Below are 25329 nucleotides of genomic sequence, written 5' to 3'. Positions count from 1 at the left end.
ATAAAAATTATAAAAATGTTTTCTAGAATACACTCACATACCTCAAGGAAAGGGAAACAGGTTCTTTGTACCATCATGAAATGCAGAGGATTCAATGACTTGAAAATCCTTAACCATATTTAAGTCTATTACCAGGATTACTTTTCTAATGGCTATTTTCCTTAATTCAGGGAACCACGAGCCAAAATATTCACAAAAGTGTACAAAATATATAAAAAAAAATTCACATCAAGTCTGTTAACTGATTTTAGTAATACAAAAACTTCAAAGTAATTAATTATAGGATGCAAAGTAACCATTTGAATTGGCACAATAGGAAGCACAGACATTTTTATTTTTTTTATTTTACCCAATTCAAAATTCATTTATCCTTATGATTTTATATCCAGATACCCAGAATACTACTAATTTTTGGTCAGGGTGACAATGAACAATGATGGTCCTGGTTTAAAAATTGTAACAAGGAAACCCATAGTAATCAGAAAATATTGTCATATGGTTTTTGGGGGGCTAATGACCCAGAAACAATGCAACAGCTGGGACCCTTTCAACTCCCACACTTTAACAAAGAGGGGCAGTCGGGTAGCCTAGTGGTTAAAGCGTTTGCTCATCACACTGAAGACCTGGGTTCGATTCCCGATATGGGTACAATGTGTGAAGCCCATTTGTGGTGTCCCCCGCTGTGATATTGCTGGAATATTGCTAAAAGCGATGAAAACCATACTCATTCACTCACTATTTAACAAAGACTTACTACAATTGCAGTGCCCAGATCACTTTAGTTACACAAGGCTAATCTTATTTTGTTTCTCCAGAATTTTGTGAACTGAGCTACATTGGTGATCTATATCAGTGGACCTTAAGTCCACATCCACACTCAAACATTCTTTATTACAAAAAAATGAGAATAGGAAGCTTCATTGTAAACTCTTTAACCACTATGCTGCACGACTGCCCCAATTCAAAATGATAACAAACCTACAACTTGACATTGAAAATTATATCTAGTTCTCAGAATTGGAGGTCATGTCTTCAGATAGCGCAGCCTTACTCCAACTAGACCCAAATTGACAAGTTGTCAAGAATGTAGACTTTCAAAAGGCAGTTGTCGATAATGTAGTACTAGAACAGGCCAATATTGGAGCTGTTGTTAAGAACACAGTATAATACCAGGCCAATATTGGAACAATTGTGACGACTATAGTATTAGAATAGGCCAATATTGGAGCAGTTGTCAAGAATATAGTATAAAACCAGGTTTACAATGGAGCAGTTGTCAAGATTAGTCTTAGACCAAGACAATATTGGAGCATTTCATAAGAATATAGTATTAGACCAGGCCAATACTGGATCAGTTGTCAAGAATATATCATACCACACCCACAATGGAGCAGTTGTCAACAATAGAGTATCAGGCCATGAAAATGATTGAGTGATTGTCAAGAATAGTGTATTCGTTATCATGTGTTACTTTATCTTGGTCTGACTTAGATTTTAATAAACTGTCATACCAAATTGTAAATCATATAAAATTGTGATAAGTATTCCTCTTCATTTCATTTCAAATGTTCCACAAAATAAAGAAACTAAAAATTTCAAAAATAAATATCGAACATAATAAGTGTATAATAAATACTTCATTCAATATTTAACATTATATATTAAAAAGAAAATATTTTTCAAAAATTAAATCGAAATAACAGAAAAGGTCTTATCATTGTAAACCTGAAGAATCAGGATTGGTACAGGTAAACCTCATATGAAGGGAATCAAACCAGGTACTTGATTAACAGACACCTGTGCATTCTAGGGGTATTCCATAGGGTCACCATAGTCACCCATCAACACAATTATTGACAGAAGCATTTGAAGTGCTGCCTTATTCCACTTGGTTATAACCTGCCACCATGTCAACTCTGCCACCTTCCCTTGCAGCGTGGGCGAAGGCCAGTCATATAAACCATGTAAACATGAGCATGGGGCAATAAAATCACTCTCTTGTGCTTCAACCATCCTCATCTCATTACAGAACTCAAGAGGTTCCTAAAGAGAAATATAGCAGCTGTCAGTGTCTTCTATTTCTTGTAGCCTTTACCAAGAAGCCTCGTGAGAACATTATGACCATACCACTGTGGTCAACATGGTCAAGTGTCAGTTCTATTTTAATCACCCAGTACATAAAAAGAAATGTGTAACATTGTCTTATGCACGATTTTTTCAGTATACTCTAATATGTTAACAAATGGCCACATCTTCTTTTTTTAATCAGGTCTCATTTGGTTTGTAATTTGTGATGACACCTTTTACATGTGTGCACAAAGAAGCTATAGTGAAATTTGATTTGAGGGTAGGGTTGTCCCAGCCATCTAAGGTATTTGCTGTGGAGTTGTGTCCCTTAATAAGCCAGGTTCTTTTTACCATGGGGCTTAAAAAACCCAAACACCCCCACCCATTTCTGGGTCCTTCTATACAAAGTACCTGCTTTTCTACACACATTATAAAGAGTTTCATTGTGGATTGAGTCATTCATGGATAGTAGTCAGAACTGAATTTATGAAAACATGTATTTCAAAATAAAAGACATTTTCTAACTCAAATATTTAACTATAAACAATATGGGAACATATGCAAACCATATAATGCCACTACAAAATACCACATATAACTGTCACAAACTGCTGAATAAGCAAAATCATATGAAAACAATAAACATTTCTGACACATCTCCTTGCACTATATTTTCTGGACAAAACAAATGATTCCATTCTTTGAAACAAAGAATAACATTGGTACCAAAAATATAATGGTAAAAAAATGTCCTTAAAGAGAGGTATAAGTGAAACTCAAAACGAATGTCTTTGGTTCCTGCAACAGGTGCCTAAAAACGGTCTTTCTACAAGTGATACTGAAATGAGGAAGCGGTGATTATAAGAAACGGACTATAACGGTCTATGAGATTACTAACCTTCTTATACACCAAGTAGTTCGGGTTATCCTCGGCACTGTGTTGTCCGTTTCCAAACATTGCACCTGGTAAAGTGTTCGGCAGGGATTCCGACCGCTTCGTGCTGTTTCGGTGGGCCATCATTACAATCACGAGTTAATTTCTTTAACAGCCTTTGAAATCTGTGTCTGAAGGCGTAACCCTCCCTTAACAGAAAACCGGCGACAACAAGGCGAGCGAACCCTCCTCTCGAACAACAACCAAGACATGTGCCAATCGACCAATTCACAGTCCCAATCAATATACAATCCCATGCATGGATCTAGCCATGCGTTCTACCGGCATGTGTTTTCACCCATACCCCATTCCATCCGTTAAAATTTGATTCCTCAGAAACACACTCTGTCCATGTAGATCTGCCCGCTGTTTAAAGACTTTGAGGAGGGCGAAAATCCTAGAAAATCAATGCTTGCTTTTCGAATATTACATCCCGTGCACTGGTACCATGGAACGAACGGTTCTCCTGTCCCTATCGCTGAAACCGTGCCTGCTTTCGCTCGACAGATTCGCTTTGAACATCAAATAGAGTTAATTAGATATTTAGCAACGCCATTCCACCTCTAATTCCTTCAAACTGTTCGGCATGGTGCGTAATAAAAATCTAGACACTTTTGGGCGCAAAGATTTTTGACGCCTGGCAAGGAATCTTGCACCAGTGTTCTTATACCATCACATATTCTTGACAGCGGTCTCTGCGCCCTCGGGAAATGGCCCAGCACAATGTCCACACTTGAAACACAAAGACTACCCAGTTGGCTTCACCCACTTCAATCCGAGCGCATCTTCAACCCCGGTACCGACATCTTAGTAAAATATCCTGACCATGAGCCTTGAGATGGATCTCCCCTCTCTCTCTCTCTCTCTCTGCTCCTAGCCACGGCGGCTTGAACATTCACGGTCGTGTTTCCAACACAAGCCCTGGATAAATTACCACGACATTACGCTGTACCTCTTTTGAGGAATGCTTCGAATTTCTTGCTATCAATCAATTTGCGAGAAGAGCATGTTCAGATATGAACTAATACCGAAGAAACACTAGCAGTGCTGATCTGACATATGACAAATAGTCAGTACCGACCTCCATATTGAATACAATTAGCGCCAATCGATTATTCAACAGCTGATTGGTTCCCCAGGCTAGAATCGCCGCCTATAGTCAGAAAACTGAACTAAACTCGTAAACAAATGGGAAGCAACTGAAATATTATCGATCCTAACAGCCGCGCCTAAGTTAACAACAGTGATCTCCCATAATGCAAGCGGCACATGTTTCCCACGTGCTAAGTGCTCGACTCTGGTCTATATTTAAATAACACAATTAATTAGCCTCCCGGTGCTAATAGAGGCTGGCGAGGAATGAGAACCGCGAGGGGTTCCATGTTTCAGAGAGAGGTACCACGGGAGGTGATCGCGGTGTAGGTTGCTGCGATGGGTCACGCGGTTTATTACCCTGTAGGGAGGGGCTTGAATGCCAGCAATAGATCACGGGGTTTACCGTTATGCCATGATCATTGAATAAAAAATTCTTTGGATTTCTATTTTATTATATCAAGGTAATATTACAGGATATGAACACCGCTCTATTTCACCCTTTCATACAATTCCGTCTGACTGGGGAGTGGCTTCATGTGAGAATCCTCCGAGTAAAACATGCGGCATGTTATGAGTGAGTTAGTTTTGTTTTAACGCCACGTTGAACAGTATTTCAGTTATATCGCAGCGTGTCAACGGGTCTTAGTGAGTGAGTGAGTGAGTGAGTTGAGTTTAACTCAGTATTCCAGTTACATCGCGGCGTGACAGCTTAATGTGGGAGGAAAGCCCGAAGTGATGCAGGTCTCGGACGTTTACCACTTCGGTGAAACCCACGAGTACGGATATGGTGCTGACAAACCTAGAAACATAACGTTTGATTTAAACATATTTTATTCAGATTGAAGTGGATTGGGAACAAGTTATCCAACTTAGGACTCCCTCTCCATGGTATTTACAAAGCTTGTACAGTAAATCATATACAAGGAAAACAGAAAAGAAGATGAGTGTAAAGATAACAAGAAATGTACAAAAGAGAGAGACTAGTATATGTACATTAAAGTGTTACCCAAATCTCTTTGTATGACTTATAAACATTTGCACTGCTATAAAGATGTGTTGATTTTCGATAATGGACAAACATTCATTTCCGTTTAACATCAAATTTAAATCTAATTTAGCATTTTTGTTCACGGCGTTCTGTAAAATGTCCCGAATTATTATTAACATAGTTTTTCTTTGGTGGACGTACAATGGACACTTTAATCAATAATGATATGCGTTTTCACATGGATCACCACATTGACATATTGGATAACATTTTATCTCTATTCTGTATAAATCATAATTTAACTGGCTTTTCATGTAATCGAAGTATCGAGTATGATAAATATTCAACTTTCTAACACCATAGGAAAAATATGGAGGTGCAATGACTTGCTCTTTTTGTATGTATGTCTTGAATTCGGATGTAGATGTACAATTTCTACCTGCTGCAGGAATAGTGTTCCATAACCTTACAGTTGATGGAATAAAAGAACACGTTGAGTGTTTTAATCTAGTATATGGAATCTCAATATTGTCTGAATTTCTTAAATTATATGATATATTTGAGTGAGTGAGTATGATTTTACGCCGCTTTTAGCAATATTCGAGCAATATCACGGCGGGGGACACCAGAAATGGGCTTCACACATTGTACCCATGTCGGGAATCGAACCCGGGTCTTCGGCGTGACGAGCGAACGCTTTAACCACTAGGCTACCCGACCGCCCCGATATATTTGAACCTACAGTGGTTGGTACAATGTCTTTAAGGTAAGTTGGGGCAATATTACTTTGTATTTTGTAGAACAAACATAGCTTGCGTTTCCTTCTTCGTTCTATTAACGTTTCCCACCTTGTTTCATAATACAGATGTGTGTGCGAAGTATACTTTGGGAGCCCAGTAACTACTCTGGCAGCTTCTAATTGGAGATTTTCTAACTGAGTTGATAATTCTATATTACGCCCATCCCACACTTCACACGCATATTCGAAATGTCGAAATTCGACATAACGTTTACCACGAGCACAGGCACTGTGCTGATCAGGACGAAAGATGAATGAGTTTTCTTCTTTTACCGTCGTGGATCCTAAGGTGGCCACGTCGAGAACCTGTGGTTAATTCCCGACAAAGTATATAAATCCTGAAGCCCAGTTCTAGTGTCCCCGACTTGGAAGTTCAGGACAGTGATGTAAACCCAAACTCATTCACTCATTTTTACTCCATTTTCATACGTTTTCTTGTGTAAATGTATCAGTCTTCCAAATACAAGCTGTGGTGTATTTTTACAGAGCGTTAATTGATTTCTTCTTTGTAAATCACATTCTATCTGTCTGTGCCACTGAATAGTATTTCTATTGATGAGTATTGGTGTTGTCAAGCGAAACCATCCTTCAATCTGTGTTCAGTGATCCATGAAGTGCTGCGATTCGCTAAAAGGAGCTACGCCATCAATATCACCCGTGCTAGGATCCGTTGGGCGTGAGTTTGAATCCTGATTAGGATCCCTTGTAGTGCCAGGCTATTTCATTACACATCATCAATAATAAAGCCAACAAATGCAGTAAGAAAATAAAAGTGAATGCTGCAAAACATGAAATCAATGCGTAAACAAATAAATGCCAATACCGACACTTGGCCTAAAATGCGACATAATATTAATGCGAGTAGCGTTGCCTTTGAACTATAGAATAACTAATGTTCCAGGTTACTAAATACTATTCAAAGCGGCGTTAAACTCACTCTGTTAATGGTGTGCTGCAAGGAGCCGAACTCCCACCACGTTATTTCATTATACATCATCAATCATGAAGCCAACTGTAGCAGATATGAAGCCAGTTGTAGCAGACGCAATTAAGGCGATATGTAAATATACAAATAACATTGTTGGTTTATCAAAGGTCAAAATCAGTTATGGGCCTTAAGACATTTTTGTTGATTGAATTCATAGCGGGTATTCTTTTCCTCCTACATGTATCTACTTTAGGGATTATACCAAATCTGTGGAGGATTTTACGGCGACTATGTGTAATGTATTTGTAATTTTTTTATAACAAAATTTCCGACACCCCCACCCAAAGTGAAATCGTTCAGATAAACAAGTAATTAATTAAGCAATCATATATATTTATATGAATTTATGAGGTTGAAAGTAGTTTTAAAACTCTTGTTTTTACACATCATAATGTGTTGTAAATATCACCCACACACTAGTTTTTTTCCTTATGATAAACTCTTTCAATGTATATATTTTTTATGCATATATTTTCCGTTATAAACGTTCTTACCAGAAGTAATAAGCAATGACTATTTTGGTCGTCTCTTCAAGCGGCCCTTAGCTGTGTCCTGATTTGCTGGTATGGGTTCGAATACCAGATTTTCCCTTATTATGGTCCATGGTTCTGACAGAAGGAATCATTGTTTCTGTTATTGTCATCTTCCAGAGGCAAAGGAGTTGAAACTGGACTTTTCTAGTCAGTTAACTCCCTTGCCTCGGGAAGATGGTAATTGTGAATTGACGTATTTGTGATGTACTTAAGCGGATACAATTATAGAATGTCTTGTCTGTTACCTTAAAGTAGTCGTTTATATATTTGTCAGTGCCGGTGTCTCGACGTGTTGATTCCATCCTAGTTATTCGCCGGTTAATATGTGATATAAAAACTACATTGCATGTCAACAAGACGGCCCTTCATTGTACACCGCTACCGTCTACATCTGCACAACATGAGTGTACGCACATTTGAATCTTCTCACTTCCAGGGGTATCACTCATCTCACTTCTAGGGGAACAACTTATCTCACTTCTAGGGGTATCACTCATCTCACTTCTAGGGTATCACTTATCTCACTTCTAGGGGATGTCACTCATCTCACTTCTAGGGGTATCACTCACCTCAATACTAGGGGTATCACCCATCTCAATACTAGGGGGTATCACTCATCTCACTTCTAGGGTACAACTTATCTCACTTCTAGGGGTATCACCCATCTCACTTCTAGGGGGTATCACTTATCTCACTTCTAGGGGTATCACTCATCTCACTTCTAGGGGTATCACTCATCTCACTTCTAGGGTATCACTTATCTCACTTCTAGGGGATGTCACTCATCTCACTTCTAGGGGTATCACTCACCTCAATACTAGGGGTATCACCCATCTCAATACTAGGGGGTATCACTCATCTCACTTCTAGGGTACAACTTATCTCACTTCTAGGGGTATCACCCATCTCACTTCTAGGGGGTATCACTTATCTCACTTCTAGGGGTATCACTCATCTCACTTCTAGGGGTATCACTCATCTCACTTTTAGGGGTATCACTCATCTCACTTCTAGGGTATCACTTATCTCACTTCTAGGGGTATCACTCATCTCTCTTCATTCACTTATCTCACTTCTAGGGGATGTCACCCATCTCAATTCTAGGGGGTATCACTTATCTCACTTCTACAGGTATCACTTATCTCACTTCTAGGGGTATCACTCATCTCACTTCTAGGGGTATCACTCATCTCACTTCTAGGGTATCACTCATCTCACTTCAAGGGGTGTCACTCATCTCACTTCAAGGGGTGTCACCCATCTCACTTCTAGGGGTATCACTCATCTCACTTCTATCACGCATCTCCCTTTTAGGGGGTATCACTCATCTCACTTCGAGGGGTATCACTCATCTCACTTCTACAGGTATCACTCATCTCACTTCAAGGGGTGTCACTCATCTCACTTCTAGGGGTATCACCCATCTCACTTCCAGGGGTATCACGCATCTCTCTTCTAGGGTATCCCTTATCTCACTTCTAGGGGTATCACTCATCTCACTTCAAGGGGTGTCACTCATCTCACTTCTAGGGGTATCACTCATCTCACTTCTAGGGTATCACTTATCTCACTTCTAGGGGTATCACTCATCTCACTTCATTCACTTATCTCACTTCTAGGGGATGTCACTCATCTCACTTCTAGGGGTATCACTTATCTCACTTCTACAGGTATCACTCATCTCACTTCTAGGGTATCAATCAAATCACTTCTAGGGGTATCAACCATCTCACTTCTAGGGGTATCACTCATCTCACTTCTAGGGTATCACTCATATCACTTCTAGGGGTATCACTCATCCCCACTTCAAAGGGGTGTCACTCATCTCACTTCAAGGGGTGTCACTCATCTCACTTCAACGGGTATCACCCATCTCACTTCTAGGGGTATCACTCATCTCACTTCTAGGGGTATCACGCATCTCACTTCTAGGGGGTATCACCCATCTCACTTCTAGGGGTATCACTCATCTCACTTCTATCACGCAGCTCCCTTTTAGGGGGTATCACTCATCTCACTTCTAGGGGTATCACTCATCTCCCTTCAAGGGGTGTCACTCATCTCACTTCTAGGGGTATCACCCATCTCACTTCCAGGGGTATCACGCATCTCTCTTCTAGGGTATCCCTTATCTCACTTCTAGGGGTATCACTCATCTCACTCCTAGAGGTATCACCAATCTCACTTCAAGGGGTATCACACATCTCACTTCTAGGGGTATCACCCATCTCACTTCAAGGGGTGTCACTCATCTCACTTCAAGGGGTGTCACTCATCTCACTTCAAGAGGTGTCACTTATCTCACTTCAAGGGGTGTCACCCATCTCACTTCTATCACGCATCTCACTTCTAGGGGGTATCACTCATCTTACTTCAAGGGGTGTCACTCATCTCACTTCAAGGGGTGTCACCCATCTCACTTCTAGGGGTATCACTCATCTCCCTTCTATCACGCATCTCACTTCTAGGGGGTATCACGCATCTCACTTCTAGGGGTATCACTCATCTCACTTCTATCACGCATCTCACTTTAAGGGGGTATCACTCATCTCACTTCTACAGGTATCACTAATCTTACTTCAAGGGGTGTCACTCATCTCACTTCTAGGGGTATCACCCATCTCACTTCAAGGGGTATCACTCATCTCTCTAGTAGGGTATCACTTATCTCACTTCTAGGGGTATCACACATCTCACTTCTAGGGTATCACTCATCTTACTTCAAGGGCTGTCACTCATCTCACTTCAAGGGGTGTCACTCATCTCACTACTAGGGGTATCACTCATCTCTCTTCAAGGGTATCACTCATCTCACTTCTAGGGGTATCACTCATCCCACTTCTAGGAGTATCACTCATCTCTCTTCTAGGGTATCACTTATTTCACTTCTAGGGGTATCGCTCATCTCTCTTCTAGGGTATCACTCATCTCACTTCAAGGGGTATCACTCATCTTACTTCAAGGGCTGTCACTCATCTCACTTCAAGGGGTGTTACTCATCTCACTTCAAGGGGTATCACTCATCTCACTTCAAGGGGTATCACATATCTCACTTTTATCACGCATCTCACTTCTAGGGGGTATCACGCATCTCACTTCTAGGGGTATCACTCATCTCACTTCTATCACGCATCTCACTTTTAGGGGGTATCACTCATCTCACTTCTACAGGTATCTCTCATCTTACTTCAAGGGCTGTCACTCATCTCACTTCTAGGGGTGTCACTCATCTTACATCAAGGGGTATCACTTATCTCACTTCTATCACGCATCTCACTTCTAGGGGGTATCACTCATCTCACTTCTAGGGGGTATCACTCATCTCACTTCAAGGGGTATCACTCATCTCTCTTCTATCACGCATCTCACTTCTAGGGGGTATCACCCATCTCACTTCTAGGGGTATCACCCATCTCACTTCAAGGGGTATCACTCATCTCACTTCAAGGGGTATCACTTATCTCACTTCTATCACGCATCTCACTTCTAGGGGGTATCACTCATCTCACTTCTAGGGGTATCACTCATCTCACTTCTAGGGGGTATCACTCATCTCACTTCTAGGGGTAACACTTATCTCACTTCTATCACGCATCTCACTACTAGGGGGTATCACTCATCTCACTTCTAGGGGTATCACTCATCTCACTTCTATCACTCATCTCACTTCTAGGGTATCACTCGTCTCACTTCTAGGGGTATCACTCATCTCAATTCTAGGGGTATTACCCTTCTCACTTCAAGGGGTAGCACTCATCTCACTTTAAGGGGTATCACCCATCTCACTTCAAGGGGTATCACTCATCTCACTTCTATCACGCATCTCACTTCTAGGGGGTATCACTCATCTTACTTCAAGGGGTGTCACTCATCTCACTTCAAGGGGTGTCACCCATCTCACTTCTAGGGGTATCACTCATCTCACTTCTATCACGCATCTCACTTCTAGGGGGTATCACCCATCTCACTTCTAGGGGTATCACTCATCTCACTTCTATCACGCATCTCACGTTAAGGGGGTATCACTCATCTCACTTCTAGGGGTATTACCCTTCTCACTTCAAGGGGTATCACTCATCTCACTTCAAGGGGTATCACTTATCTCACTTCTATCACCCATCTCACTTCTAGGGGGTATCACTCATCTCACTTCTAGGGGTATCACTCATCTCACTTCTAGGGGGTATCACTCATCTCACTTCTAGGGGTAACACTTATCTCACTTCTATCACGCATCTCACTACTAGGGGGTATCACTCATCTCACTTCTAGGGGTATTACCCTTCTCACTTCAAGGGGTATCACTCATCTCACTTCAAGGGGTATCACTTATCTCACTTCTATCACGCATCTCACTACTAGGGGGTATCACTCATCTCACTTCTAGGGGTATCACTCATCTCACTTCTATCACTCATCTCACTTCTAAGGGTATCACTCATCTCACTTCAACGGGTATCAACCATCTCACTTCTAGGGTATCACTCATCTCACTTCTAGGGGTATCACTCATCTCACTTCTAGGGGTAATACCCTTCTCACTTCAAGGGGTAGCACTCATCTCACTTTAAGGGGTATCACCCATCTCACTTCAAGGGGTATCACTCATCTCACTTCTATCACGCATCTCACTTCTAGGGGGTATCACTCATCTTACTTCAAGGGGTGTCACTCATCTCACTTCAAGGGGTGTCACCCATCTCACTTCTAGGGGTATCACTCATCTCACTTCTATCACGCATCTCACTTCTAGGGGGTATCACCCATCTCACTTCTAGGGGTATCACTCATCTCACTTCTATCACGCATCTCACTTTAAGGGGGTATCACTCATCTCACTTCTAGGGGTATTACCCTTCTCACTTCAAGGGGTAGCACTCATTTCACTTCAAGGGGTATCACTCATCTCACTTCAAGGGGTATCAATCATCTCACTTCAAGGGGTATTACCCTTCTCACTTCAAGGGGTAGCACTCATCTCACTTCAAGGGGTATCACTCATCTCAATTCAAGGGGTATCACTCATCTCACTTTTAGGGGTATCACTCATCTCACTTCAAGGGGTATCACTCATCTCATTTCAAGGGGTGTCACTCATCTTACTAGATCTGTCATTGTGCCTGTATTTAAAAAGGGAGACGTGACCAACCCCGATAACTATAGAGCAATTTCTCTAACAAGAATCTTAGGTAAACTGTTTGCTATAATTCTAAACAATCGTCTTACTACCCGGGCTAATGTTTTTGACAAAATCCCACCAACTCAAGCTGGCTTTAGAAAATTATATTCACCTGCTGATAATATTTTCTCACTTTATGCTATTGTTCAGAGATATCTCGGATGCCGAAAACGAAAACTCTATATTGCGTTTGTAGATTTTAAAAAAGCTTTCGACACTGTTGACCGATGTAAACTTTGGGATTGTCTTAGGGCAGCTGGTGTTGGTGGGAAAATGTTTACTATTTTAAAATCAATGTATGCAAATGTAAAATCTTGTGTACGACATAATAGTGGAGTCACCGATTATTTTGACTGCCCCATGGGAGTTAAACAAGGTTGTATCTTGAGTCCTCTCCTATTTTCATTCTTCATTAATGAGCTTTCCTTCGATGTTCAACAAAACGGTAAACACGGAGTGCAATTATACCCTGACCTTTATGAATTACTTATATTACTTTTTGCCGATGACGTGATTCTAGTCTCTGACTCTATTATCGGACTCCAGAAACCAAATTGATATACGATACAGTTACACTGTTACATGGAAGCTATCTGTTAACTTGGAAAAAACTAATATTATCGTATTTAGGAGAGGCGGTCCTCTTGCATCGAGAGATAAATGGTTCTTCAATAACCACCCTATAAATGTTACAAACATGTATAAATACCTCGGTGTTGTTTTACCGTTTAACCTTAATCTTAAACATCTAGTTAACGATCTCGCCCTACGAGCAAAAAAGGCCCTAATAAATCTATTTGTTGTCCTAGATAAATTGCGTGTTATCTCACCTACTATTTTCTTCAAAATGTTTGATGCTCAAATTCAACCAATCTTATTATATGGATCAGAGGTCTGGGGTTTTGAAACCTATTACAATATTGAAAAGGTACACTTAACTGCATGTAAAAGATTTCTAAATGTTTCTAAATCAGCTCCAAATCATATGGTCTATGGCGAATGTGGTAGATACCCGTTATATATTTGTTCATATTTACGTTTACTCAGATACTGGCTCAAAATAACAGAGATGTCGCGAGAACGAATCCCAAGAAAATGCTACGAAATGCTTGTCTATCGTGATAGTGTTGGTTACGTAACCTGGGCATCAAACATTAAGCATTTACTCTTCTCTCACGGATTTGGATATGTTTGGCTAAATCAAAGCGTTGGAGACAAAATGTATTTTCTTAGCTCTTTTAAGCAGGTAGCAATTGATATGTTTACTCAAAACTGGAGGTCGTCACTAGATAACAGTACACGCTACGACGTCTATAATACCTTTAAATATTGTCTAACACCAGAGGTTTACCTGCATACTATAACAGAGAGAAAAATTAGAGACACATTTATCAAACTTAGGCTAGGGTTAAATGATTTGATGTGCAACAGGGGTCGCTTCTCCTCTATTCCTAAGGATATGCGTTTTTGTCCATTCTGCGAAAACCATATTGAAAACGAATTACACTTTTTGTTTATATGTCCAATTTACGACAACCTAAGATTGAAATATATGCCTGATATCACTAAGAACCACTATTCCATGAACAAAATAGTATCTTTTAATGGTATCCCTAGTCAAAAATTAACTAAGATATTACAATACATCTATCAAAGTCTACGAGTGCGTAGTAAATTACTTAGTGAATCCGATATGTCCAGAAAAAAATAGTTGTTTTGAAACTTTCGCATCTAGATCAGGAGTATCTACATTTCATTTTTGTCTGTTTGTTTCTACTAGAAATGCATATACATTTAAATTGTCAAATTTTCATGACATGATGAGTATATTACTGATAGATTATTTTGTATTGAATGTCGTGCTATGCTATTCCATTCCTTTTGTATTTTATACTACTGCTGCCACTGTGGTTATTACCACTGTTATTACAATACCTCTATTACATGTCAAGCATCATATTAGTTATCCAATAATTATATAATAAGCTGTACAGCTGTAAACGATATTGTTTATCTGTATGTGTATATGGGCCAATGGCCTTTCATACAATAAAGATTGATTGATTGATACTACGAGGGTTATCACTTATCTCACCACTAAGGGTATCACACATCTCACTTCTAGGGATTGCCTCTGTGGTCTAGTGGTAGAGCGTCCGCCCGGAGAGCGGAAGGTCCGGGGTTTGATCCCCGACCGCGTCATACCAAAAAGACGTTAAAAGATGGTACTTGTTGATACCCTGTCTGGCGCTCGGCATTAAGGGGTTAAAACAAGGATTGGTCGGCTCGGAGTCAGCACACTGTGTCTGAGTGGGGTATTCATGTTAAACTGTTGCATGGTAACTCAGTGAGCTAGCACTATAAATCGGCATCAGTCCGGACTAGTACAAGCAGCCACACAAACACACACACGTACATGCACGTCGCTATATAAGACGCAACCCCATTTCACCTCACCTCACCACTTCTAGGGGTATCACTGATCTCACATCTAGGAGTATCACGCATCTCACTTCTATCACTCATCTCACTTCTAGGGGGTGTCACTCATCTCACTACTAGTTTTATCACGCATCTCACACCCAGGGGTATCACGCATCTCACATCCAGGGGTATCACGCAGCTCACATCTAGGGGTATCACGCATCTCACTTCTATCACTCATCTCACTTCTGGGGTATCACGCATCTCTCTTCTAACACTTATCTCACTTCTAGGGGTATCACGCATTTCACTTCTAGAGGTATCACTCATCTCACTTCTAGAGGTATCACTCATCTCACTTCTAGAGGTATCACTTATCTCACTTCTAGAGGTATCACGCATCTCACTTCTAGGGGTATCACGCATCTCACTTCTAGAGGTATCACTCATCTCACTTCCAGGGATATCACAAATCTCACTTCCAGGGGTATCACGCATCTCACTTCTAGGGGTATCACTCATCTCACTTCTAGAGGTATCACTCATCTCACTTCTAGAGGTATCACTCATCTCACTTCTAGAGGTATCACTCATCTCACTTCCAGGGGTATCACGCATCTCTCTTCTAGGGGTATCACTCATCTCACTACTAGGGGTATCACGCATCTCTCTTCTAGGGGTATCACGCATCTCTCTTCTAGGGGTATCACTCATCTCACTTCTAGAGGTATCACTCATCTCACTTCTAGAGGTATCACTCATCTCACTTCTAGAGGTATCACTCATCTCACTTCCAGGGGTATCACGCATCTCTCTTCTAGGGGTATCACTCATCTCACTACTGGGGGTATCACGCATCTCTCTTCTAGGGGTATCACGCATCTCTCTTCTAGGGGTATCACTCATCTCACTCCTTGGGGTATCACGCATCTCTCTTCTAGGGGTATCACTCATCTCACTACTAGGGGTATCACGCATCTCTCTTCTAGGGGTATCACGCATCTCTCTTCTAGGGGTATCACTCATCTCACTACTAGGGGTATCACGCATCTCTCTTCTAGGGGTATCACGCATCTCTCTTCTAGGGGTATCACTCATCTCACTCCTTGGGGTATCACGCATCTCTCTTCTAGGGGTATCACTCATCTCACTACTAGGGGTATCACGCATCTCTCTTCTAGGGGTATCACGCATCTCTCTTCTAGGGGTATCACTCATCTCACTACTAGGGGTATCACGCATCTCTCTTCTAGGGGTATCACGCATCTCTCTTCTAGGGGTATCACTCATCTCACTACTAGGGGTATCACGCATCTCTCTTCTAGGGGTATCACGCATCTCTCTTCTAGGGGTATCACTCATCTCACTCCTTGGGGTATCACGCATCTCTCTTCTAGGGGTATCACTCATCTCACTACTAGGGGTATCACGCATCTCTCTTCTAGGGGTATCACGCATCTCTCTTCTAGGGGTATCACTCATCTCACTACTAGGGGTATCACGCATCTCTCTTCTAGGGGTATCACGCATCTCTCTTCTAGGGGTATCACTCATCTCACTCCTTGGGGTATCACGCATCTCTCTTCTAGGGGTATCACTCATCTCACTACTAGGGGTATCACGCATCTCTCTTCTAGGGGTATCACGCATCTCTCTTCTAGGGGTATCACTCATCTCACTACTAGGGGTATCACGCATCTCTCTTCTAGGGGTATCACGCATCTCTCTTCTAGGGGTATCACTCATCTCACTCCTTGGGGTATCACGCATCTCTCTTCTAGGGGTATCACTCATCTCACTACTAGGGGTATCACGCATCTCTCTTCTAGGGGTATCACGCATCTCTCTTCTAGGGGTATCACTCATCTCACTACTAGGGGTATCACGCATCTCTCTTCTAGGGGTATCACGCATCTCTCTTCTAGGGGTATCACTCATCTCACTCCTTGGGGTATCACGCATCTCTCTTCTAGGGGTATCACTCATCTCACTACTAGGGGTATCACGCATCTCTCTTCTAGGGGTATCACGCATCTCTCTTCTAGGGGTATCACTCATCTCACTACTAGGGGTATCACGCATCTCTCTTCTAGGGGTATCACGCATCTCTCTTCTAGGGGTATCACTCATCTCACTCCTTGGGGTACCACTCATCTCACTTCAAGGGGGAGGGGGGTGTATCATTGATCGCATACCCCCGTCGATACATGTCATCGTATCCCAATGGCGTCGATCAGTGCACTGGATTGTCCGTTCCAAATCCTATTATTTACAGAACGCTGTCCGTTTGCTGGAATATTGCTGAGTGTGGCGTAAAACATCAAGTACGCAGAATGTACAAATGTCCAGCTTCAGTTCTTTATCATTTAAATCAAATCTTGTTTTAAGGGTCAGAGCATCGCTAGTCACAGTGCGTGAATTATTTGTGTATGTCGTTAGTCGTGCTTTCAACAACTGAAGCGCCCAGTCCAGAGTCGATTATTTACAGCCGTGATATAGGTGGAATATTGTTGACCGCAGCGTAGAATATAATTTACTCACCAGAAACATATTTCATTTTCAAAACGTGATTATTGCGATTTAGTACACATTTTATGGGTGCTTCTTTGTCGATGGGACGCGTTGAAAATGTTGATGTATTTCTTATACGATAGGTCCCGATGTTATGTAATCACATCCTTCATTATCCATTTTATTATACCTCCATTCTATTGAAATAAATACCCTAGACCTATAAGCTACCATAGTTTCGTTGTGAGCTCGAACGGGATGAGAGAAATTCTGTTGGATGTAGGGCAGATATCGGGGAGTGAGTGAGTGAGTACGCTTTTACGGCGCTTTTAGCACTATTCCAGCAAGTATCACGACAGGGAACACCAGAAAGGGGCTTCACTCGTTGTACCCATGTGGGGAGTCGGACTCGGGTCTTCGACGTGACAAGTGAACACTTTAACCACTAGGCTATCCCAGCGCCCACGATGATGTGGGAGACATGGATATTGTGACGTCACTATCGACACGACACTGTGCTGAGTTGGATTTAACGCCCCATTGAACATTGGCGTTTTAGTTTTAAGGAAAGGAGAGCACAGACGGTTGCCACCTTTTCTAAACCCGGGAGCATTGGTTTCACCGAAAGGGTGAATCGCAGATTCGAACCTCCCGACCCACGAGGGCTAGCACAGCATGTTCTGCACAGCGAATTGTGTCTCCTTAGACTACACTTAGTCTGTGTGTAACCAACTTTGCCTTAAGTAATTTTCGACCTTCGTGACCAACTCTTATCATTCCGGGGCAAGCCCCATTTTCTCGTGTCCCCCGCCGTGATATTGCTGGAATATTGCTAAAAGCGGCGAAAAACCATACTCACTCACTCCGGGGCAAGCCGAAGTTTACGGAAATATGCGAGTGGTGACGGATGTTTTCCTTGTCTCTTTCGGAACACATTAACACAACGGACTGAACGTCTCTTGACGCATAATGATAAGATGGTGTCTAAAACGTCTTTTATTCTATCTCTTGAACAACAGAAATGTATTTGGTGATGAACTGCGACCTCGTTTAAGTACTGCAAACAAAAGTTAAAAAAGATAAAGTGTAGCAAGGCGCACGTATAATATGTATTTTCAACTGAATTTGACAAAAATGGTGTACATTAGTTATCTGAACATGCTATTTTATGTGTCAAACAGGGAACACGGAAGCACATTTACTTCACAAAAATATTACAAATAATACGATTTTCAGGACTACAATCCTACGATTATACGTCAGTATTCGAGGTGCATGTGCATCGGATAAAATATTGACAAACTGCCGGGTTAAAGAAAGAATACACTTGAAAATTGGGCACTTCAGTAAGGCTGCAATTAGCTGAATTTCAAATCACAAGTACATTTTATGAGTTTGGGCAAGATTTACTTGTTATTTCGCAGTTAAGTAAAACTATTACACAATTTCTAATCGGAGATCCGTTCATTGCATGAGTTTGTGAGTTACAATTTCAGTATTTCAGCCAGTAATGTGGCCCGTTAAGCGATCTGCTGGGTTGTGATCTTCATAGGGATGTCTATAGCTGTATAACTACTAAGATCACGCTGTCTTACCGCGACCTTAAAAAAATGTCGTCTTCATATCTGGGCCATGACAACATTCTCACCTTCCTCCACAGTAACAACGGTGGTCTAAACAGTGCCACCTGTGTTGACAGCGACATCCGACAGCAGCGGCGGCATGGTTGCAGTGGTCAACGTGGGCGTGGCACGATTCTGGAATATGCATAGTAGAAGTAACCCAGTGAATCAGAGAGACTTCATTAACTCGAAGTTGAACACACATAGAGTTACGCGTAGCACCGAGGGTGAGTGAGTGAGTGAGTGAGTGAGTGAGTGAGTGAGTGAGTGAGTTTAACGTTGTAACGGCATTATATCGGCCAAATAGCAATGCTGTAGTACCGAGAAAAAAAGAATCAAAGAGCCAATAACGATTCTACAGGGGTCAAATAGGGGAACGTTGTCTCAAACGATATATCGAGACAATGGATTCGAGTTAAGAGGTTTCGTCGTATTGTAAAAAAAGAGTATCTGTCCAGTAGTGTGCACAGCGCCTCACGTTGGCCGGTGAAGCAAGCAGAGACGAGGCAGGTGCACTCATCATTGACGCATGATAGCTGGTAGTTGGTGTCGCACTTCTCTCGGGAGCAGGTGCTGGCGTCACTGCCGCTGCACCGTTCGCTGCTGACGACCCCTGGGAAATTAAGACAAAATATGTATTTATGAAAAGGGATCTCATTTATTGATTAGTCCGAGGTGAAATGAGGTTTAACGTCGTGTTCAAAATTATTTACTTAGATAGCGACGTGCATGTGTGTGTTTGTGGTTTTTTTGTACCTCAAACCCCCCCCCCCAAAAAAAACCCAACAAAAATATTCCACTGTCGATCGATAGGAGAAGAGAAATAAATATTTACTTTGAACGCTTCGATTCTTAATTTCACCGTAATATCTTACTGTAAAGAAATTGCTTTAAAAATATGTTTCTTTGCAATATTACAATTTATTAATAATATAAAATATTTTCGAAATGTTTCGAAACTTTCGTGGATGATATCCGGGTTTCACTTAGATATACAGACTTGACGCTTATTTAATTGCAAATTCAAATTCGTTCGTGAATATAACAGGTTCTTCAATAAAATACACGTTTATCAAAGGACAGGTTACTTTCCTGTTTTGCAGTGTTTGTTATCTGTCGCATGAAGACCTTGATAAAGTCTACACGTCATCAACTTTCACACAGAGGTCACGTTGAGGTCAAGTATCGTGATTATAAAGAAAACCTTTCGTATACCACACACGTCGCCCTTTAGGCATAACACGTAATTGAAACACTTTACTGTGACAATTATATGCTTCGAACAGGAAAATCCCGATGTTCCAATGCAATGATATTCAACTGACTTAAACCTTATAGTATATAAACAGCAAATGGGATTTATTGAAACAAAGGATTTCTTTTTTCTGTGGAATACCTGTTTGGTGAGGGAATGATTGAGTGAGTTAGTTCTTTTTTCAATGTTCCAGTGATGGAGACACCAGATAGCTTTTTTTACCATATGGGGAATCGAACCTGAGCCTTTGGTGTGACGAGCAATCGCAAGATTACGAAATTTATTGTTCATATTGTTTTACTTTTTGGGGTGTAAGGTATTCAATGTGGATGAATTGTACTTAGTCATACTTCTAAAATCTTAAGTTACTTACCAAAAGCGAGGATAACAGACACACCGAGCACAAGGAACTTCATGGCTGTTGAGATAACTCCACTATGTCAGCTGACGTCACCGTGGCATGCCCCAGGCGACCCTGTCTTATCATACCAGATCAGATTGTGGTATTTAAAGAAATAGATAAAAAATATATTTTAAGTTTGCTCGTGTAAAGGGTATGTTGTGTATGGTATATCCTTTAAGGCCGTCAATCGTGTGTGATTCACATTAGTGAATAATCCTTGATTGAATCAGTCGTTGACACCTGAGCAGATGGACTATGCTATGACCTCATGTTTGAGGTCATATAACATGTTCACTGTAATGTATCACCGACGCACATCGTTGGGTCACCTTTTTCGTTTTTTTAAGAGTAGTATTAGCGTTCTTTCGGCACACGGAAAATCACGTTTCGATTCCAAAGATGGATGGACAAAACCAATGATTAATATTATGAACAACGTCCCAAGCCGCCAGGATACAGTGGCATCGTGACCACCCAATCCACATAGTAACCGCTTACGACACAGCATACGACACCATGGGATCGCCACCGTCCGTATCTGTATAAAGGCTAATACATTCATCAAAGTCATTTCACATCATCAGCCATTATTAACATATGATAAACATACATCCAGCCTCTGGTTTCTATTAATAATGTGACATCCTCAATCGTCTAGCAGAAAACGGAAAGTCGGTGGATCGGTCCCGACTGTGTCAAACCACAAAAATGGTACTTGTTGTTACCCTGCCTTGTGTGCATGCACGTCATTATGTAAGTGTGAAACTCCTGAAGGCATTATTAAATCCCATTTCACCTTACCCCACCCATTTATTCTGTATTATGCTCGTGGGTCTTTTGACATCTTTTTTGTCACTAAATCCCTTTGAAATGCTGAAAGTGAGTGAGTGAGTTGGGTTTAACGCCGCTTTGAACAGTATTCGTGTTACATCCCAGCCTAATGCGGAAGGAATGTCCAACAAACAGTTATTGTGTTAAAACTTTCGGCCTTCGGGTTTCCGCTCCTATGATGACTTTCTCAACAAAGCCAGAGGGGGATGTATTATCTGACTTATGATCCGAAAGAAAGATCTGAACAACACTTATCATCAATTTTATGTTTCCACTATCTATGAACCATTATAGGAAACGGACGTTAAATATCCCTTGCTGGCGTACATGAACCTGGAAAAGAGGTTCTTTAAAAGAATTGCGGTTTATCAGCGTCTCTGTAGCTTAATGGTTCACTCAATAGGCGACACGTACGACGTTTGCATGTTCGATCCCACTTAAATAGAAGTAAAATCATTCCGCACATTTACTCAAGTTAGCGCTGCAATGTGTGTTATGTAGATTGTGTTCAAATGCAAAATACATTGTATATTTCCAACGAGGTACATTCTGAAGAAACAACACAAAAGTATCAATGGCAAACCCATGTCCGATGGTCTTCAGGAGGGAAAACCTACAAAGTGTGTTAATTTGACATGTTGTGAAGAGACTTGACAACCAACAAGAGAATAAACCTGTCGTAGGGTTATAATGCAGGTTAAACCAGACGGGCTTGTAACTTTATAATGGGCAGCAAGATATAGAGCGGGTGGGGCAGTACTCGGACACTTAACGTTCCTAACGGCATGCAAATTGAACCAAAGTACCTATTGACTTTCTTTCATCGTATATGTGAAGGGAGGTAACTGCTGTGGTGATTATACTCGGTAGTGGTTGTGTTCGTGCGCTTGTTTCAGCAAATTCTTATGATATTTACTCGACGACTACTTCGGTAATCGGACGCCTGCGGTTGAAGTCGGACACCCTTGCGGCAGTACCCGGACACTTTAAGAATTTTTTTAAAATGTCTTAACCGAATATGACATAATTACAATTGTGTTTTTTTCATTGTGTCAATGAGAACATCAAAATAATAGCAACATAAATACAACTTCATTGGCTTATCTTCTCATTTTGGCATCACTGTACACAGATACATGTGTTTTTTTTATACTGACATTAGTTTTCTTCTCAGTCACTAAACCCAAACGCTGTCACCATCGAATCCTGTTTCATTCAGTCTTTCTATTATTTTGAATAAAGTACGACGTTGTGGCTTGATACGCAATAAATAAAAACAGTCTAGTTTTGGGCCCCCACCCCTAAAAGGCCCGCTGTGAGTAATTCTACCAGGAAAGAACGGTGTCACATTTAAAACGCAACCTTCCGTCATCAAAGGCGTGAGTACTCCTGACAACTGTAAGGGAACTCTGTCGACGACACGGCCAAGTATGTCCCGTTAAACCTGTCTATTGGGTGGGGGCCGGACTTCCAGATCTAAACTACGGAAATGTATGTCAGCTTCATCGGGAATACTACTTTTGAGAGCGTTTGCGTCATAGATGTTTTCTGGTTCGCGATTCATCTTCAGTGCCATAAATGGTAACGGCTTCACATGATACACATGGTACCTATGAAGAAAGAAAATATAATATGAGATGTGGCAACATTCGCTGAATAATCTTCCGTTGTTAATTAGGTGCAAAGTCTATCATTAACCTGGTACTTCATAGTTGTCATATATTTCCCAAAAACGTATACTCATAGAAATAAACCAGTACATCAAATGAATATAGTTTCATATTTAATATTACCCAGTTATTGACGAAAATATTGCGATGGGTTTCGTGCTATGGTGATAGCTGACAGCATTGGTGTTTATACCCCACCCAGGTGGTCCAGAGTATGCATGAATCTCGTGGAAAAGGGCGTCAAAGGGATATTCCATTTTTCTGTTAAAATATGAAAAATATGTTCATTTTTTGTACATTTTAATGTGAATGAACACTGAGTTCACTTCTTTAAAAAAAGCAAACTGTGCCAACAATAACATTCACATTGCAGGGAAACGGGTTTTTTTTCCTCTCAGCTACAAGTGTCACACGTGAAGGGAAGGTCGGCGAGTTGTTGATGTGTTAATGTCTGGTATCCCAGGCAATTCTTGTGGAACCATTTGGTACAATTAAGACATCCCACCCAGTCATCATTTGCCGCCAAATCCCGACCCAAACAAAGGTGACAAAAATCCCGGAGGGTATCATCGGAAAAATCGTCGTCGTCGTCGTATTCGTCGTCATCCATGGAGGGAATCTCGGATTCAGAGAGATCTTCGTCACTGTCTAGTGTTGCTTTTCGTTTCTCTTCAATTTGTTTTAAGAGTTTGTATGCCTTTTTCTCGTCTTCTTGCCTTCTCTTTTGCACACGCTTTTCTTCCCGTTCTTTTTCTCTTAGGGCTTTCCGGGCTGCTTTCTCTTCTTCTCGTTTAAGCTTTATTTCCTCTCTCATTCGCTTTCTGCTTTCTTTCATCTGTTTCTCTTCCTCTGCCTTTCTCTTCTTTTCAAGGAGAAGTTCCCTGATGTCTTCTCCTGAGGCAGATTTGGGCAACACTGTAGGTTTATACTTTTGGGTACGGCTCCGTACTTTAGGGAGAACTAAATATTTGTCAAATGCGTCACTGGAAGATGTGTGGGTTGTGGCTGATGTAGAATGTAAGGCTAGGTGTGAAGTGTCTGTTTGGGGTGTTGTGCTATGTGTAGTTTGTGATTTTACTGGTGCATGAGGGTCTGTATGGGGTGATGGCAGAGTTGTTTGTACGACTGGTGAGGATGCATATTCTGGTGATGTTAGTGTAGCGGAAGGTTGGGATAGGGTGTCTGCTGGGGGTGCAAATGTGAATGTTCTGACTGTGGATGGGGTTACAGGGGTTGACTGAAGGACTGGTTTCCATGGTTCAAAGATGGTGCTGGGTTTTAATTTCTGATTATCGGTAACTTTATCAGGATTGAGCGGAAACAGCCCTGATTCGAGGAAACCCCTCTCTGCATTTTCTGTTGTAGCTGCCCTTACCAAAGCAGTTTTAAATATACTGGCAAAGGTGTAACACATTCCTAACACATTCCCCGATGTTTGAAATCTGAAAATCTCGGACAGATTGGCGCCATGCATGTTTGAGTGGACTGAACAAGCTCAGGTCCAATGGCTGCATAACATGTGATGCGTGTGATGGGAGGCAGTACAGGACGATGTTGTTCTCCACACAAACAGTGCACGCTTCAAGGGTCAGGTGCGTTGAATGACCGTCTAGAAACAGAATTATTGGTTTCTTGATTGCCTGTTTATCGACATGAGGAATGAAACAAGTTTTAAGCCAAGAAACAAATAGTTCTGCGTCCATCCAGCCATTCTCGGTTCGCCCTAGAACCGCCTCCTGAAAACAATCTAGGGGGTTGTATTTGAACCTGCTACCGGGAAAGACGATCATGGGGGGAGTGTAGTCACCTGAAGCACTTGCACAAGCAAGAACTGTTATCTGGACCTTGTCTGAGGCCGACGAGTTATAAACTGTCTGGGGTCCTCGTTCGGCCACAACCCTACCACGCTTTGGACACATGGGGAAACCCGGCTCATCAGCATTATACAGCCTTGATGGGTCATGTAAGATGTCTGAATCAGTTTTGTCAGCGATGTTGGTTGTGAAGGTATCAAACCAATCAGCAATTTT

The 25329-nt window shown here is 41.4% G+C and overlaps 3 protein-coding genes across 6 annotated transcripts in view; all 3 read right to left on the bottom strand.

The window, feature by feature from the left end:
• The window catches only part of LOC124116159 (regulator of G-protein signaling 7-like), a 142776-nt gene extending 138660 nt beyond the window's left edge, over positions 1 to 4116 (bottom strand). For all 4 annotated transcript variants that reach the window (XM_046477391.2, XM_046477392.2, XM_046477393.2 and 1 more), the window contains exon 1: positions 2966 to 4116. In XM_046477391.2, the coding sequence (XP_046333347.1) occupies positions 2966 to 3088 (123 nt within the window). In that variant the 5' untranslated portion in view covers positions 3089 to 4116. The remainder of the gene's footprint in view (positions 1 to 2965) is intronic.
• An 8580-nt stretch (positions 4117 to 12696) lies between these two features.
• On the bottom strand, positions 12697 to 16825 carry LOC125384401 (TRIO and F-actin-binding protein-like). Its single transcript, XM_048403452.1, has 3 exons — positions 15391 to 16825; positions 13935 to 13941; positions 12697 to 12863 (listed from the first exon to the last, which is right to left on the bottom strand). Exons 1-3 carry the CDS (start codon positions 16823 to 16825, stop codon positions 12713 to 12715), a joined length of 1593 nt encoding a protein of 530 aa, XP_048259409.1. The 3' UTR covers positions 12697 to 12712.
• Positions 16826 to 18501: 1676 nt separating this feature from the next.
• On the bottom strand, positions 18502 to 20885 carry LOC124116166 (serine protease inhibitor Cvsi-2-like). Its single transcript, XM_046477404.1, has 4 exons — positions 20769 to 20885; positions 19619 to 19753; positions 19167 to 19275; positions 18502 to 18575 (listed from the first exon to the last, which is right to left on the bottom strand). The coding sequence occupies exons 1-4, from the start codon at positions 20809 to 20811 to the stop codon at positions 18569 to 18571; spliced, it is 294 nt and encodes a 97-aa protein (XP_046333360.1). The 5' UTR covers positions 20812 to 20885; the 3' UTR covers positions 18502 to 18568.
• Positions 20886 to 25329: the final 4444 nt, after the last annotated feature.

Source organism: Haliotis rufescens, unplaced genomic scaffold, assembly GCF_023055435.1.
Source record: "Haliotis rufescens isolate VD_foot unplaced genomic scaffold, xgHalRufe1.0.p SCAF_3, whole genome shotgun sequence".
NCBI classification, from domain to species: Eukaryota; Metazoa; Mollusca; class Gastropoda; order Lepetellida; family Haliotidae; genus Haliotis; species Haliotis rufescens.
This window is presented reverse-complemented; position numbering and strand designations above follow the sequence as displayed.